This window comes from Lactuca virosa, chromosome 2, assembly GCF_052849685.1.
Source record: "Lactuca virosa cultivar CGN04683 chromosome 2, Lactuca_virosa_CGN04683_v6, whole genome shotgun sequence".
Taxonomy (NCBI): domain Eukaryota; kingdom Viridiplantae; phylum Streptophyta; class Magnoliopsida; order Asterales; family Asteraceae; genus Lactuca; species Lactuca virosa.
Window position 1 is genome coordinate 67,143,589 of NC_136427.1, and position 13,512 is coordinate 67,157,100.

General features: G+C 36.5%; 1 protein-coding gene across 1 annotated transcript; it reads right to left on the minus strand.

Annotated features, from left to right (window-relative positions):
- Positions 1 to 9,622: 9,622 nt before the first annotated feature.
- On the minus strand, positions 9,623 to 12,903 carry LOC145157480 (uncharacterized). Its single transcript, XM_079076513.1, has 4 exons — positions 12,144 to 12,903; positions 10,875 to 11,470; positions 10,133 to 10,463; positions 9,623 to 10,086 (listed from the first exon to the last, which is right to left on the minus strand). Exons 1-4 carry the CDS (start codon positions 12,901 to 12,903, stop codon positions 9,623 to 9,625), a joined length of 2,151 nt encoding a protein of 716 aa, XP_078932639.1.
- Between the last annotated feature and the right edge of the window lie 609 nt (positions 12,904 to 13,512).

The window sequence follows — 13,512 nt, forward strand, 5'->3', positions numbered from 1 at the left end:
ATAGAAGTCTTGTAAGCTGTCCGGTTAGCCCATAACGCATCGTCCAATCGAATACTCCAATCTTTCTTGGCCGGATTGATGGTTTTCTCTATAATGCCCTTGATCTGTCTGTTTGAAGCTATAGCATGTCCATTGGTTTGCGGGTGATATGCTGTGGATACCCGATATGTGACACCATATTTCTTGAGGACAGCTTCGAGGGTGCGGTTGCAGAAATTCGTACCCCGATCACTAATAATGGCTTTTGGTGTCCCAAACCTAGCAAATATATTTGTCTTGACAAAATCAACCACAACCTTGGTATCGTCGGTTCGTGTAGCTTTTGCCTCGACCCATTTGGACACGTAATCCACAACAAGTAAGATGTACACAAACCCGAAAGAAGGCGGAAACAGACCCATGAAATCTATACCCCAAACGTCAAAGATTTAACATATTAAGATTGGAGTAAGTGGCATCTGATTACGAGATGTCAAAGACCCAGTCATTTGACATCTTTCACAGGTTTTGCAAAATAGAAAAGAGTCACGAAAAATATGAGGCCAATAAAGACCGATGTCCAAAACCTTGTGTGCGGTTCGTTGTGGACCATAATGCCCTCCACAAGCTTTTGAATGGCAGAAATTCAGAATTGATTTGACTTCATCTTGAGGTACACATCTTTTAATCACCTGATCAGCACAATGTTTCCATAGATACGGCTCGTCCCAAACATATCTTTTCGCCTCCTTCTTTATTTTATCTTTCTGGGCTCGGGTGAGATTTAAAGGAAGTTCTCTGGAGACCAAGTAGTTCACAATATCAGCAAACCAAGGAGGGTTCTGAACAACGAATAGATGCTCGTCAGGAAATGTTTCGTGGATCGGTGTCGGGTCTTCAGGTGGGGTGAGTCGGTTGAAATGATCAGCTACCGAATTTTCTCTACCACTTTTATCCCTGATCTCTATATCAAACTCCTGTAGTAGCAAAATCCATCTAATCAGCCTTGGCTTTGAGTCTTTTTTGGCAAGAAGGTAACGAATGGTTGCGTGATCCGAAAAGATTATGACTTTTGTGCCCAACAAATACTGTCTGAATTTTTCCAATGCAAAAACAATTGACAGCAACTCTTTTTCAGTGGTGGAGTAGTTTGCTTGGGCGCTGTCCAAAGTCTTTGATGCATAATATATAACGTAGGGGACCCGGTCTTTTCTCTGTCCTAGAACAGCTCCAACAGCAGTGTTACTGGCGTCACACATTATCTTGAATGCTAAACTCCAATCTGGGGGCTGAATGATGGGGGCAGAAGTAAGAAGATTTTTCAGCACATCAAAAGCCTTATTGTAATCTTCATTGAAGTCAAATTCAGCATCTTTCTACAATAACTGGCACATGGGAACTGATATTTTTGAAAAATCTTTCATAAACCTCCTGTAAAACCCTGCATGACCAAGAAAGGAACGCACTTCCCGAACATTCTTTGGGTAGGGTAAGCTCTTTATAACATCTATTTTTGCTTTATCGACTTCCAAACCTCTTTTTGAAACAATATGTCCAAGAATCAGACCTTGGACAACCATAAAGTGACATTTTTCAAAATTTAAGACCATGTCTATTTCTATACATCTTTGTAAAATTTTTGAGAGGTTTTTTTAAACAAATATCAAAGGAGTCTCCATAGACGGTAAAATCATCCATGAAGACTTCTATGGTATTTTCGACATACTCAGAAAATATACTAACCATACACCTTCGAAATGTAGCAGGTGCATTGCAGAGTCCGAATGGCATACGCCTATACGCGAATGTCCCGAAAGGGCAGGTGAAAGTCGTTTTCTCCTGCTCTTCTGGAGCAACTGAAATTTGATGGAAACCTGAAAATCCATCCAAGCAGCAGTAGTGGGATTTTCCAGCAAGCCTCTCTAGCATCTGATCTATGAATGGGAGAGGAAAATGATCTTTCCTAGTGGCTGCGTTTAATTTTTTGTAGTCAATACACACGCGCCATCCGTTCTGAACCCGAGTTGGAACCAACTCTCCTTTTTTGTTCTCTACCACTGTCACTCCAGCCTTCTTAGGAACAACTTGAACTGGGCTGACCCACTTGCTGTCAGAAATTGGGTATATCATCCCACCATCCAGTTGTTGGGTTATGAGCATTCTAACACTCCTAAGTGTACATGCAACCCTAAATACCTTGGATCTATGTTTTCTATATTATACATACAATTATGAACATCCAAGGTATTATCCTAATCTAGCATACAAAATAATAAATATAACAAGATAGAATTCATACCTCTTTGATGTAGAATGTCTTCATGAAGCTTGAGTGCCTAGTGCCCCAAGTGTGACACCTCAAATGGTTCACACAACACCAAATACACTTGGAATAACTTGAGAGAAACTTGAACACTCCTTGAAATCGTCTAGCCCTCACACTCACACATTAGTGCACGATTTCTTGAGCCATGGGATTCTTTTATATGGTGGCTATTAGGGTTACACCATGTAACTCATAACTTTACCCATTCCTTATGCTCCATGGATTTTAACCTCCATGGAGTATCCATGGGTCACCCCATGGACTTAGTCCAACATAAGGAATCTTGGATCACAAGCCCACATATATAAGAATGAATGATTTACACAATCAACCCATATATTTAATTAGTCTCCTTTTGATCACTTAATTAATTCCAAATTAATTCTTGATCAATACTAATTAAATAACCTTATTAATATATTAGAACTTATAATATATTAACCAACCTTAAGTGTTATTTCTCTCATTATAGTCTATCCAAATGCATGATGCCATGCAACCCAAATGGACCATGCCGGGTCGGGTCAAGTCTTACCAATTATAGTTATGGACTTAGACATTAATCCAACAGTCTTCCACTTGGATAAGTCTAAAACTATTATTGCGTATGACTTCAGGAACCGATCAGCAATCGTAGCTCTCAAAAGCTTCTGTCGAACTCTGACCTTGTCGATGAACTCTGACCTTTGTCAATGACTTGTCCATTAGATAAGGGATCATATATTCCTCCATTCTAGATATCATATGGACTGAGACATGGATTATCAATCATTCTCTCTGTCCATTTGTTGTTTCCCGATTTCCGATTCATGATGACTGACTGATTGAACAAATCAAATCAGTCCTGGCTTGGCCAAGCACTCACATGTATCATCTTTAAATCATCGAGGGGCCCACAGATATTGCTTTTATCCCGAAGGTAAAAGGAATGGATAAACTTCGACTCATATGGCTTGTTCTACTACTTGTTGAATCATACACAAAGACACGTTTTATAACATCGAGTTACCAATGCGTTTTCGTGCAATCAATGTATAACCAACTCATAGTAACAACTCATATCTCTAGGTTTGAAGAATATAAGATATTATCGTCTCATGATCACTCGTGATAAAATCCATGAAGTGATTCAAATGAGCGCGGGTTGAATCCAATACTCAGAACTTATGAGCACTCATGAGTGTTGTAGCACCACTTTGTCCACCAACTTGGACCTCTACAAACCAACCCATGACAGTCTTGATTCATATCTACTTCCAACATATGACCGACTGTGGATGGTTTGAATAACTTAATCATTCAGGAAGAGCGACTTAGTTATTCTGGAAGTCAAAACATGCAAAGTGAAACACAAGAATAAATGAATCAAATATGGTATCAAACCCTATGAATATAAATAAACACTTTTATTTATCACCATACTGATTACTCATTATTCATTGTTTCGGTTTTATCAACTTTATACTTGAATTTAAAACAATAGTTGTCCCATGCTCCAAGCATGTACACTATGTTTTCTAAACACTAGTCATGCCATACACCAAGTATGCATACTATGTTTGTCTATGATCTTTACTTTGTAAAATAGATCAATTGAACATCACTCCAATGATCCTCTTTTCACAGTCTCAAATCCTTACTATAAATGCAAGAATTCCAAATTCATGCCATTTACTGAAATCTGTTAGATTCTAAACTTATATGCATTGATCCTCTTAATGATTATGCACGAAGTCAGAAAGACTTGACAACAATCATTACAGAGCATTCCAAAGGAGATCAGCTCCTTGGAAACATCCTTCTTTCATTAAGTTTCCTAATCTTACACAGATTGAATAATTTCTAACTTTGAAACATTTCCATATTCCATTTTGACTATCACTTCTGAACAAGAGTTGCCTCCTTACAGATTATGTCAATATGGTCCTTCCAGAATTAACATTATACTTCCAACTGTCCTTGAGAAACCAATCTTTGGTAAACCTTAGATTGTCCTCGACAATTGCTTAATCATTTTAGTCATATCCAATTCTAGACCTTTTCCCTTCATAATGCCCCAGGCATTTGGAAAATTTTAGAAAGGATGAATATAGCACATGTAATCGATCCTATATCTGAAGCATCTGGGACACGATTCATGATGTCTCACATAAAGACTAAACCAGTCTTTTGCTATAATATTTCCATTTCAATTTGCCAAGTTCTCAAAATTCAGATTATGAAAAGGGATGCCGTAATCATAATCGAATTTTAGAACGCAAATAATGGACTCATATATAGAATTTCCTTATGTTGAGCCATTCCAACATGAAATTCATATATATATCCTTGATTAAATACGATTAAAATCTCAATCTAAGCTTTTAGAATTGAAATGAAGTATAATTTCCTCTCCCTTAATTATAGCAAAACAACTTTTTCAACCCCTGCAACCTCACGAATTGAAACTTTTGTTTTCTATAATTAACATTGCTAACTTGCAACCTTTGTCATAATTATCATGCTCCCACTAACATGATGATTATTAGCATAACACTTATGCTCCCACTAGCTTTGACATGTACTCAGAAATCAGCTGACTTTCTTACCAAAGTTCAGATTTCTGATACTAGATTGTTTTGATAAAACTTTATCAAAATCATACACCTCTCTTAGATAGCTCACATGTGTGTCTAAACAATTTTAGAACTATGAAAAGGGATACCGTAATCATAGTCTCAATTGTTTAGACCTTTGCCACTTCTCACAAGTCCATGTTAGTGTGCCGGTAAACCACACACGCTCCACTAACGACTTTGAGAATGAAAATATCACAATTGCTATCTAGCTAAAATCTACTTAGTGAAAGTGTTTCCTCACCATCATTTTCATGAATCGGAGAGAAACCTTATGACACTTAGATTTAATAGTGTATGTGTTCTTATCCATGTGAATTTGTCAAAACCATAATCACAAGACAAGGTTAGTGACAAATCCAAACTCATATTGATTAAACTTATGCAATCTTAAATTCTTGCCATTTGGCAGGTCAGGTGCCTGCCATTGCTTCCAAGTAGTTGTGCAACCAATTGAGAACTCTCAGAACTCCTATGCAAAGCCAACTTGAATAGGCACAAAAATTTCAACACGATAGGTTATAAACCTCAAGTCGTGTGCTAGTGAAGGACTTTAGGTTTTATTCTTGATTAAGTCTTGAAACTTTCAAGAGCTTTAAGACTCTCACTGTCCTCTTGACATATAAGACTCCCTTGTCAAATATTCAAGAGATAGTGCGGATTCTTTATCAAGACTAACACTTTACACAATTGGCCTAAGTTGGTCTCTGTTTTATCCAAAACATCACAACTTACCAATTTCAAATGTACAAGAGTAGATAACCTTTTACTCTTACATTTGACTAGTGTTAACAAACCCTCTTTAAGATATGTCACTCAAGTTACAATCTTGGAGTATGACTCTAAGAATTGTTTTGGAACGAAGTATGACTCATCTTTTTGATTTAACCATTTCAACAATTCATGACTCCTCTTCTTAGTCATAAGAATGCACTAAGATGAATTTAGAGGACCAATTGTGATATGGTATCTTAATCATTAAGATGATCATAAACATGATACTAAAGTACTCTCCCATCTTTTCAGATTTGAGAAACTTTTATCTTTCTGCCATACTTTGATTCTTCTTATTCGTTCTGTCTCACATTGAAACTTCTCCAATGCTACAGACTTATACTTAAACTTATAAGTATAACCATATTTACTGAACTTAAGTAAATCATGACGAATAGTCTTCTTGATCTTTTGTGGTGGACTTGACCAGTACACAAGAATGTGTACTCGATCCCTTAGTCCTTTCCTTATTCACATAAGGAATTAGTCTTAATTTTCCAAGCTGAAAGTTCTCATTCATCATACTATACAACTTGCATGATTCCAAGTTTCGGTCCAATTGAACCTTGGGTGATGAGAATCTTTCCTTATTTGGTAATACTAGACACTACCACAACCGAAAGAATCAAATCCATTTTTCCAATATTGCTATCAATGGAATCTTATAAGCAACAACTTTTCACAAATGCCATTGTAAGGATACTTAAAATAAATAAAATCAAAACCTTTTTCTTTTATTTTAAAACTTTGCGGAAAAACTTATCCTTACAATCCATATGAAAACCTTGTTGTTATCTATTCCTAAGCAATATAAATATCATAACTCTTAAGTAATAGCCCAAAATTCTGATCACCGAACCATGCGATTGAAATCCATCTTCGCGATCAGAATCAACATGTACTTAATAGAGTTAGACAATGGACTTTACCTGAAGTAGAGCCAAACTTATTGACTTTAACATCCTTAGGTAAATTTGGCAGCTTCGTAACCAATGCCCCTTTCTTTGGCAATAGTTATCTATGGACCCTTGATAATGGGACTATCTCAGACTTCGCCTCTCTCTTTACCATTGGGTCAACCGAGTTGACTATGGCGGATCCCTTTCCATTGGGAAGAGGGAGCTTTACTGGATATCCAATGTCATCATTATCAATGTCCATAGCTTTTTAGGAAGTTGATCTTAGCAAATAGATAAGATCATTAAGGGTCTTGTCTTAGTCTGTTTCATAGGATTCCCAAAAGAACTCACTATGTGACTTAGAAAGTAGTTGAGCCACCAACTTTCTCAAGACTTTGACACCCAACTCTCCCGGCTTGTCAATATGTGACTACATCTCCAAGATGTGATAACACCTAGACCTTGCCTTGCCAATAGGGCTTGAGTGACCTTAAACTTTTTAGGAACTTGTGGGTTAGGGAGAATAATTGGAGGAGGTGAAAAAAGTATGATATCCATGGGACATCATCTTCATTTAGGAAAGCTTGTTTCAAGAGATTTGGGAAGATCATAAATGTCTAGATCAGACATCTTTTTGGGAGATATTCAAGATAGTTGATTTAAAGTCCTTAATATGACACCCAATATGAAATATTAAGGCTAGGACCCAACAAACTATTTTATAACTTAGAAGAGGGATGCCGTAATCCAAGCTATAAAATATTTGAAGGTAGGTGAATGACGATACACCAATTTCCACCATGAAAAACGAAATAATTTATTAGGTTTTAATTGGATTTGAAAGTCCTAGATCTTTGAGATTCATTGAATTGTTCAAAGGCATGATTCAATCTCGAGTGTGCCCTTCAGGTTTTGTGACTAGGATGCCGAGGATCACAAAACAAGGTGTGAATAACCATGCAAATATACTTGGTACCCTTAATATTTACCCCTTAATCAGTGTGCCGGTTAACCACACACGCTCCACCGATACTATGATAAATATTAAGTTACCCTTTGCCTACCTTGTTAAGTCCAGGTTAGTGTGCCGGTTAACCACACACGCTCCACTAACGACTTAAGCAAAGTGCAAAGTGTAATTTCATGGGTTAGCACCAAATTCACATTTTCCTAAGTAACTAAGATTGGGTATTAATAAGAGTTTAGTTACTTAGAATTTATCATTAATACTTTTAATGAAAGGAGAATTATAGTCCTTGTCCTACCCGTTCGGCTAACGACCCTCCACCAGTCAAGGAATCGGTGGGTGAGAGTGGACACCCATTAAACTGCCATTTTATAGGCAGTAACCTTATACCCCCCTTATAGACCGGCTTCGTGAATGAGGCCTACTAACGGTAAGACTGACCTCACTCTTATACATATATATAAATATTATTAACTTATAATATTATAAAGTATAAGGGTTGAATTTTAACTTTTAAAATTCTAAGGGCTAACTTGGAATTAAAGTATTCATAAGTGAAAACTTTTCAAATTCCAAAACTTGAGGGCAAGTTTTAAAACTATTCAAAACTAATTAATTCCATAACTTATGAGTTTAAAGTAGTTTTAATTAAAAAAAAAAAAAAAAAAAAAAAAAAAAAAAAAAAAACTCTTCAAGTTCCATAACTTGAGGACAAGTTATGGAAGACTTTAAACTAATTAATAAAAAAAATAACTTTTTTTTATTGTAACTTATGGAACTAATTAAGGTTACACTTTTTTTTAATTTAATGAAGAGACTCTTGAACCTCCATAACTTGAGGACAAGTTATGGAGTCATAAAACCATTTAATTAGAACTAGACTCTTCATTTTGTAACCTTTGCCAACTTTTATGAGTTTTATGATTCTTAAATGTGACTTTTCATATAAATTGAGGACAAGTTACAAAAACACACTTTGGAATCAACTCTTAGATTAAAATGGATTGAAAACAACTATTTCACACAACTTTTCTATTAATCTAAGAACCTCATAAGAACAAGATAATTCAAATCATCAATCTTCAAGAAATTAGCATGAACATACAAACTAATACACATCTTGAAACTATGACAATTATCTTATAAATTGGATTAGCATGAACATTACCACATCAAAAACAAGTTTATAAGTCCAAAAACATCTTAGGGTAATGTTCCTAGTCCAATTCCATCCAAAACAATCGAATATATGCATCCAAATCGATTTTTCAGCTACTTTTGCAAGTATAACAAGAAAACAAGCCTAGGCTCTGACACCATTGTTGGGTTATGAGCATTCTAACACTCCTAAGTGTACATGCAACCCTAAATACCTTGGATCTATGTTTTCTCTATTATACATACAATTATGAACATCCAAGGTATTATCCTAATCTAGCATACAAAATAATAAATATAACAAGATAGAATTCATACCTCTTTGATGTAGAATGTCTTCATGAAGCTTGAGTGCCTAGTGCCCCAAGTGTGACACCTCAAATGGTTCACACAACACCAAATACACTTGGAATAACTTGAGAGAAACTTGAACACTCCTTGAAATCGTCTAGCCCTCACACTCACACATTAGTGCACGATTTCTTGAGCCATGGGATTCTTTTATATGGTGGCTATTAGGGTTACACCATGTAACTCATAACTTTACCCATTCCTTATGCTCCATGGATTTTAACCTCCATGGAGTATCCATTGGTCACCCCATGGACTTAGTCCAACATAAGGAATCTGGGATCACAAGCCCACATATATAAGAATGAATGATTTACACAATCAACCCATATATTTAATTAGTCTCCTTTTGATCACTTAATTAATTCCAAATTAATTCTTGATCAATACTAATTAAATAACCTTATTAATATATTAGAACTTATAATATATTAACCAACCTTAAGTGTTATTTCTCTCATTATAGTCTATCCAAATGCATGATGCCATGCAACCCAAATGGACCATGCCGGGTCGGGTCAAGTCTTACCAATTATAGTTATGGACTTAGACATTAATCCAACACCAGTAACTTCATCACTTCTTTTTTAACCACCTCCATCATTGGTGTGTTTAATCTGCGTTGGGCTTCTCGCGATGGCTTATAATCTTCTTCCATCAGAATTTTGTGCATGCATAGAGATGGGCTGAGTCCTTTAATGTCTGAATTAGTCCACCCAATTGCGCTTTTATACTCTGTCAGAATTCTGATCAGCTCTAACTCTTCTTTTTCTGACACCTTGTTGGATATGATAACTGGTATTGTTTCTTTTTCCCCAAGATATGCATATTTCAGGTGTTCTGGAATTGTCTTTAGCTCCAAGATGGGGGCTTGCACTACAGAATGAAAAAGCTTGGAGTTAGAAATTGGTAATTTAAGAGTTTGGGTACCATACCTCAACTTTCTCTGCTGGTCCATATGAGCTGCCATCTCTTGAACTTCTCTATCAACCACATAATTTTCTGATATAACCTGAGCTGCATTAATAGAAATTTATGTGGAGCACTAATGCTAGTGACTCACGGTTAGCAATTTCAAAATATTCTGCAGATAATGGTTCAATTACATCAATGAAATTAAGGGCTGAAACATCATCTGGGTAACGCATGGCATCATAAATATTGAAGTTGATAACTTCACCATCAAATTCCATTGAAAGGGTACCATCATAAACATCTATTTTGGTTCTGGTAGTTTTTAAAAATGGTCTCCCCAAAAGAATGGAACCTGAATTTGGTGAGTCGTCATCTCCCATATCCAAAACATAGAAATCAGCTGGGAATATGAGTTTATTCACTTGAACCAAAACGTCTTCCAGTACACCTTTTGGGTGTACTAGAGAACGATCAGCTAACTGAATGATGACTCATGTTCTTTTTAAAGGCCCCACCCCGATAGTTTTAAAAAGTGAATATGGTAAAACATTTATAGAAGCTCCTAAGTCCAACATAGCTCTTAGCACTGAAAGGTTCCCCAACTTGCAAGGAACAGTAAATACTCCTGGATCTTTACACTTTGGGGGTAGCCTTTTTTGTAAAGCAGCTGAAACATTCTCACTTACTTTAACTGTTTCGTTTCCTTTTAATTTTCTTTTTGAAGTACACAACTCTTTTAAAAATTTAGCATATCGGGGTAGTTGTTTAATTGCATCAAGAAGGGGAATATTTACCTCAACCTTTCTGAAGAAATCCATAATATCTTTATCTTCCTTTTCTTTTTTCGTGTTTTTCAGTCTTGGGGGAAAAGGAGGAGGGGTAATTTTTACTTCAGGTTCAGCAGGTCCATCTTTTTTGTGCACCTCTTCAGTTGCCTCAGATTTTTGCTCAACCACGATCTCTTCTTCCCCATCTTTTTGCTGATTTGGTCCTTTGTAGTTTTTATCACTTCTGAGGGTGACAACACAAGCATTGTGCTTCGGGTTTTTCTCAGTCTGAGATGGGAATTTTCCTTGGGTTTGTGCTTCTAGTTTGCTCATGGAGTTCGCGAGTTGTGATACCTGCTGCTCCAGATTTTTGATGTTGGACTTTGTTTCATTCTGGAAAGCTTGGGTACTGGTAGCAAGACTTTTAACTATGTCTTCCAAAGACATGCTGGAACTACTAGCTTGTGACTGAACAGGTGGTTGCTGAAAATTGCTCTGGTGCTGATTTTGCTGAAAAGATTGTTGAAACCCGGGTGGAGCTTGATATTGGTTTTTTTGCTGAAAATTATGTTGAGGTCTTGGCTGGAAATTGTTATTTTGAGGCCCTCCCCAAGCTTGGTTGTTGCGATGTTGATCAAATGGCCTTTGCTGAAATCCTCCCATAGCTTGCACAGATTCATTATCTTCTTGAAGTATTGGGCACATATCAGTTGGTATGGCTGTTCACTATTTGGATAAAACCGAAATGTCCAATTTGACAATTTGGATTGGACTATTTGGTTCGGATATTCGGATTTTTGGAATGGTTGTCAACAAAACCGAATTATTATTTTGGATTTTGGATTGGTTTTGGTTTATAAAATAAGAACCGAATAGTCCAAAAAAACCGAATACCAATTTATTATTTATTTAATTTTAATATATCTATAAATATTTATTAATTTTATAATTTATTTTTTCAAATAAGTTCAAAAAGTTTCACCGAATAAAAAACATTAATATGCATTTTATTTCAAAAGTATTTTTTCTATTAAATATTAAACTATACTATACCATCTTAATTGTTAATAGTTGTTTATAAATTTTAAATCACAACTAAATAATTTATTTTTGCTTCTTCTATAAAATTAGCTAATATTATACTTATATGTCGTTTTTAAACGTTCTGGTTTTTTAAACCCAATTATAAAAACCAATCCAACAGAATTGTAAATGGATCGGATCGGATTTGAATTTAGTTTGCACTATTCGGATCCTTATTTTGAAAACCGAAATCAATTTGGATTTACTTAATTGGATCGGATCGAACCGATCCATCCAAACGAACACCCTTATCAGTTGGGTGCCCGGTTTTGCAGCAGATCCCGCAAGGTTTGACCTTTGGCTCTACACCTTTTCCTTTTGGCAACAAAAGAACAGCTTTAGTCAATTCTGAAATCTGGGATTCCAGGTGGGCATTGCTCATCTCCTTGACTCCTCTTGGATGGTCTGGGTACCACTCTTTCTCAGTTGCTGAATGTTTTGATTCATTGGCCAGCTTCTCTATTAATGCCCTGATCAATGTTGGTGTCATGTCTGAAAGTAACCCTCCACTAGATGCATTTATTAGTCGCCTCTCCATAGGTATCAATCCTTCGCAGAAACACTGATACAACTGATAATCACTAATGTCATGTTGTGGGCATCGGACTAACAGCTTCTTGAATCGCTCCCAATAAGTGTGGAGGGCTTCTCTTTTGCCTTGCTTTATACCCAAAATCTCTCTGCGTAGATTTGACACTTTCGCCTCGGGAAAATATTTTTCTAGGAGGAGCTTGGCGAGTTCATTCCAGCTTGTTATTGAGCCAGATGGAAGGTCATATAACCACTCCTTTGCTGCATCTTGAACTGAGAAGGGAAACGCCCTGAGTTTGATCTGGTCTTTAGTAACTCCATGGGGTTTCATTCCAGAGCAGACAACATGGAATTCCTTGAGAAATTTATGAGGATCTTCATTCTCAAGGCCTCGAAATGGGGGTAGCAGATGGATTAAAACGGATTTGAGCTCAAAATTTCGAGCTTCTGGAAAGGTGATACACAAGGGATGCTGGGTAACCTCTTGTGTTGCCCACTCACGGAGAGTTTTTTCAGCTGCACCTCCTTTCTCGCTCATGATGAATTCTAATTCGGTTTCAGAAGAATCTGTGAGTTCAGGTTTGTCTGAAGATGATGATGAGTATGTTTTGAACGGGTTGTTAACGGGTGAGGTAGGTGGTGTTTTCGGAAAAGGTTGAAATGAGTGTTCAGGTTCGTTCCACAAGGGAGTGCCTTGTGGTATGGGTGAGGTTGAGGTTCATGTTTGTTGCTTCCGAAGTTTTACTTCCTTCTTTAGCTTCCTCGCAGTCTTCTCAATCTCTGGATCAAAAATCAGATTACCTGTACGTGAAGATCTTGGCATAAAACTATTAGTGTTTTACCGTGTCCCCGACAACGGCGCCAATTAGTTAATACCGCTGTCGTACACAATTTAAACAAATAAAAATAATAAATAAACAGCTTTATGGCACTAACAGGTAGTACAGGTAAGCAGGGTCGGATCCTCAGGGACACGTTCTAATGTTTACACCTCTTTGCGTAAGGTGTGGTCTAATTCTTGATGAATGCAATAAACATAAAAAGGGGGGGTTTATTTCTGAAAATTAAACTAATAGAAATCGAAATTGACAAAAGAATAACTAAATTTAAAGTGATGAAAATTCCAATAAAAGAAAGCAATTCCAGT

Bases quoted from the DNA above. Each gene is read 5' to 3' on its own strand.
- LOC145157480 (XM_079076513.1), bottom strand. From the start codon at position 12,903: ATGAGCGAGAAAGGAGGTGCAGCTGAAAAAACTCTCCGTGAGTGGGCA. The intron at 11,471-12,143 runs GTGTAGAGCCAA...AATAGTGAACAG, and splicing joins TTTGTTGCCAAAAGGAAAAG to CCATACCAACTGATATGTGC. The intron at 10,087-10,132 runs GTGAGTCACTAG...CTATTAATGCAG, and splicing joins ATATTTTGAAATTGCTAACC to CTCAGGTTATATCAGAAAAT.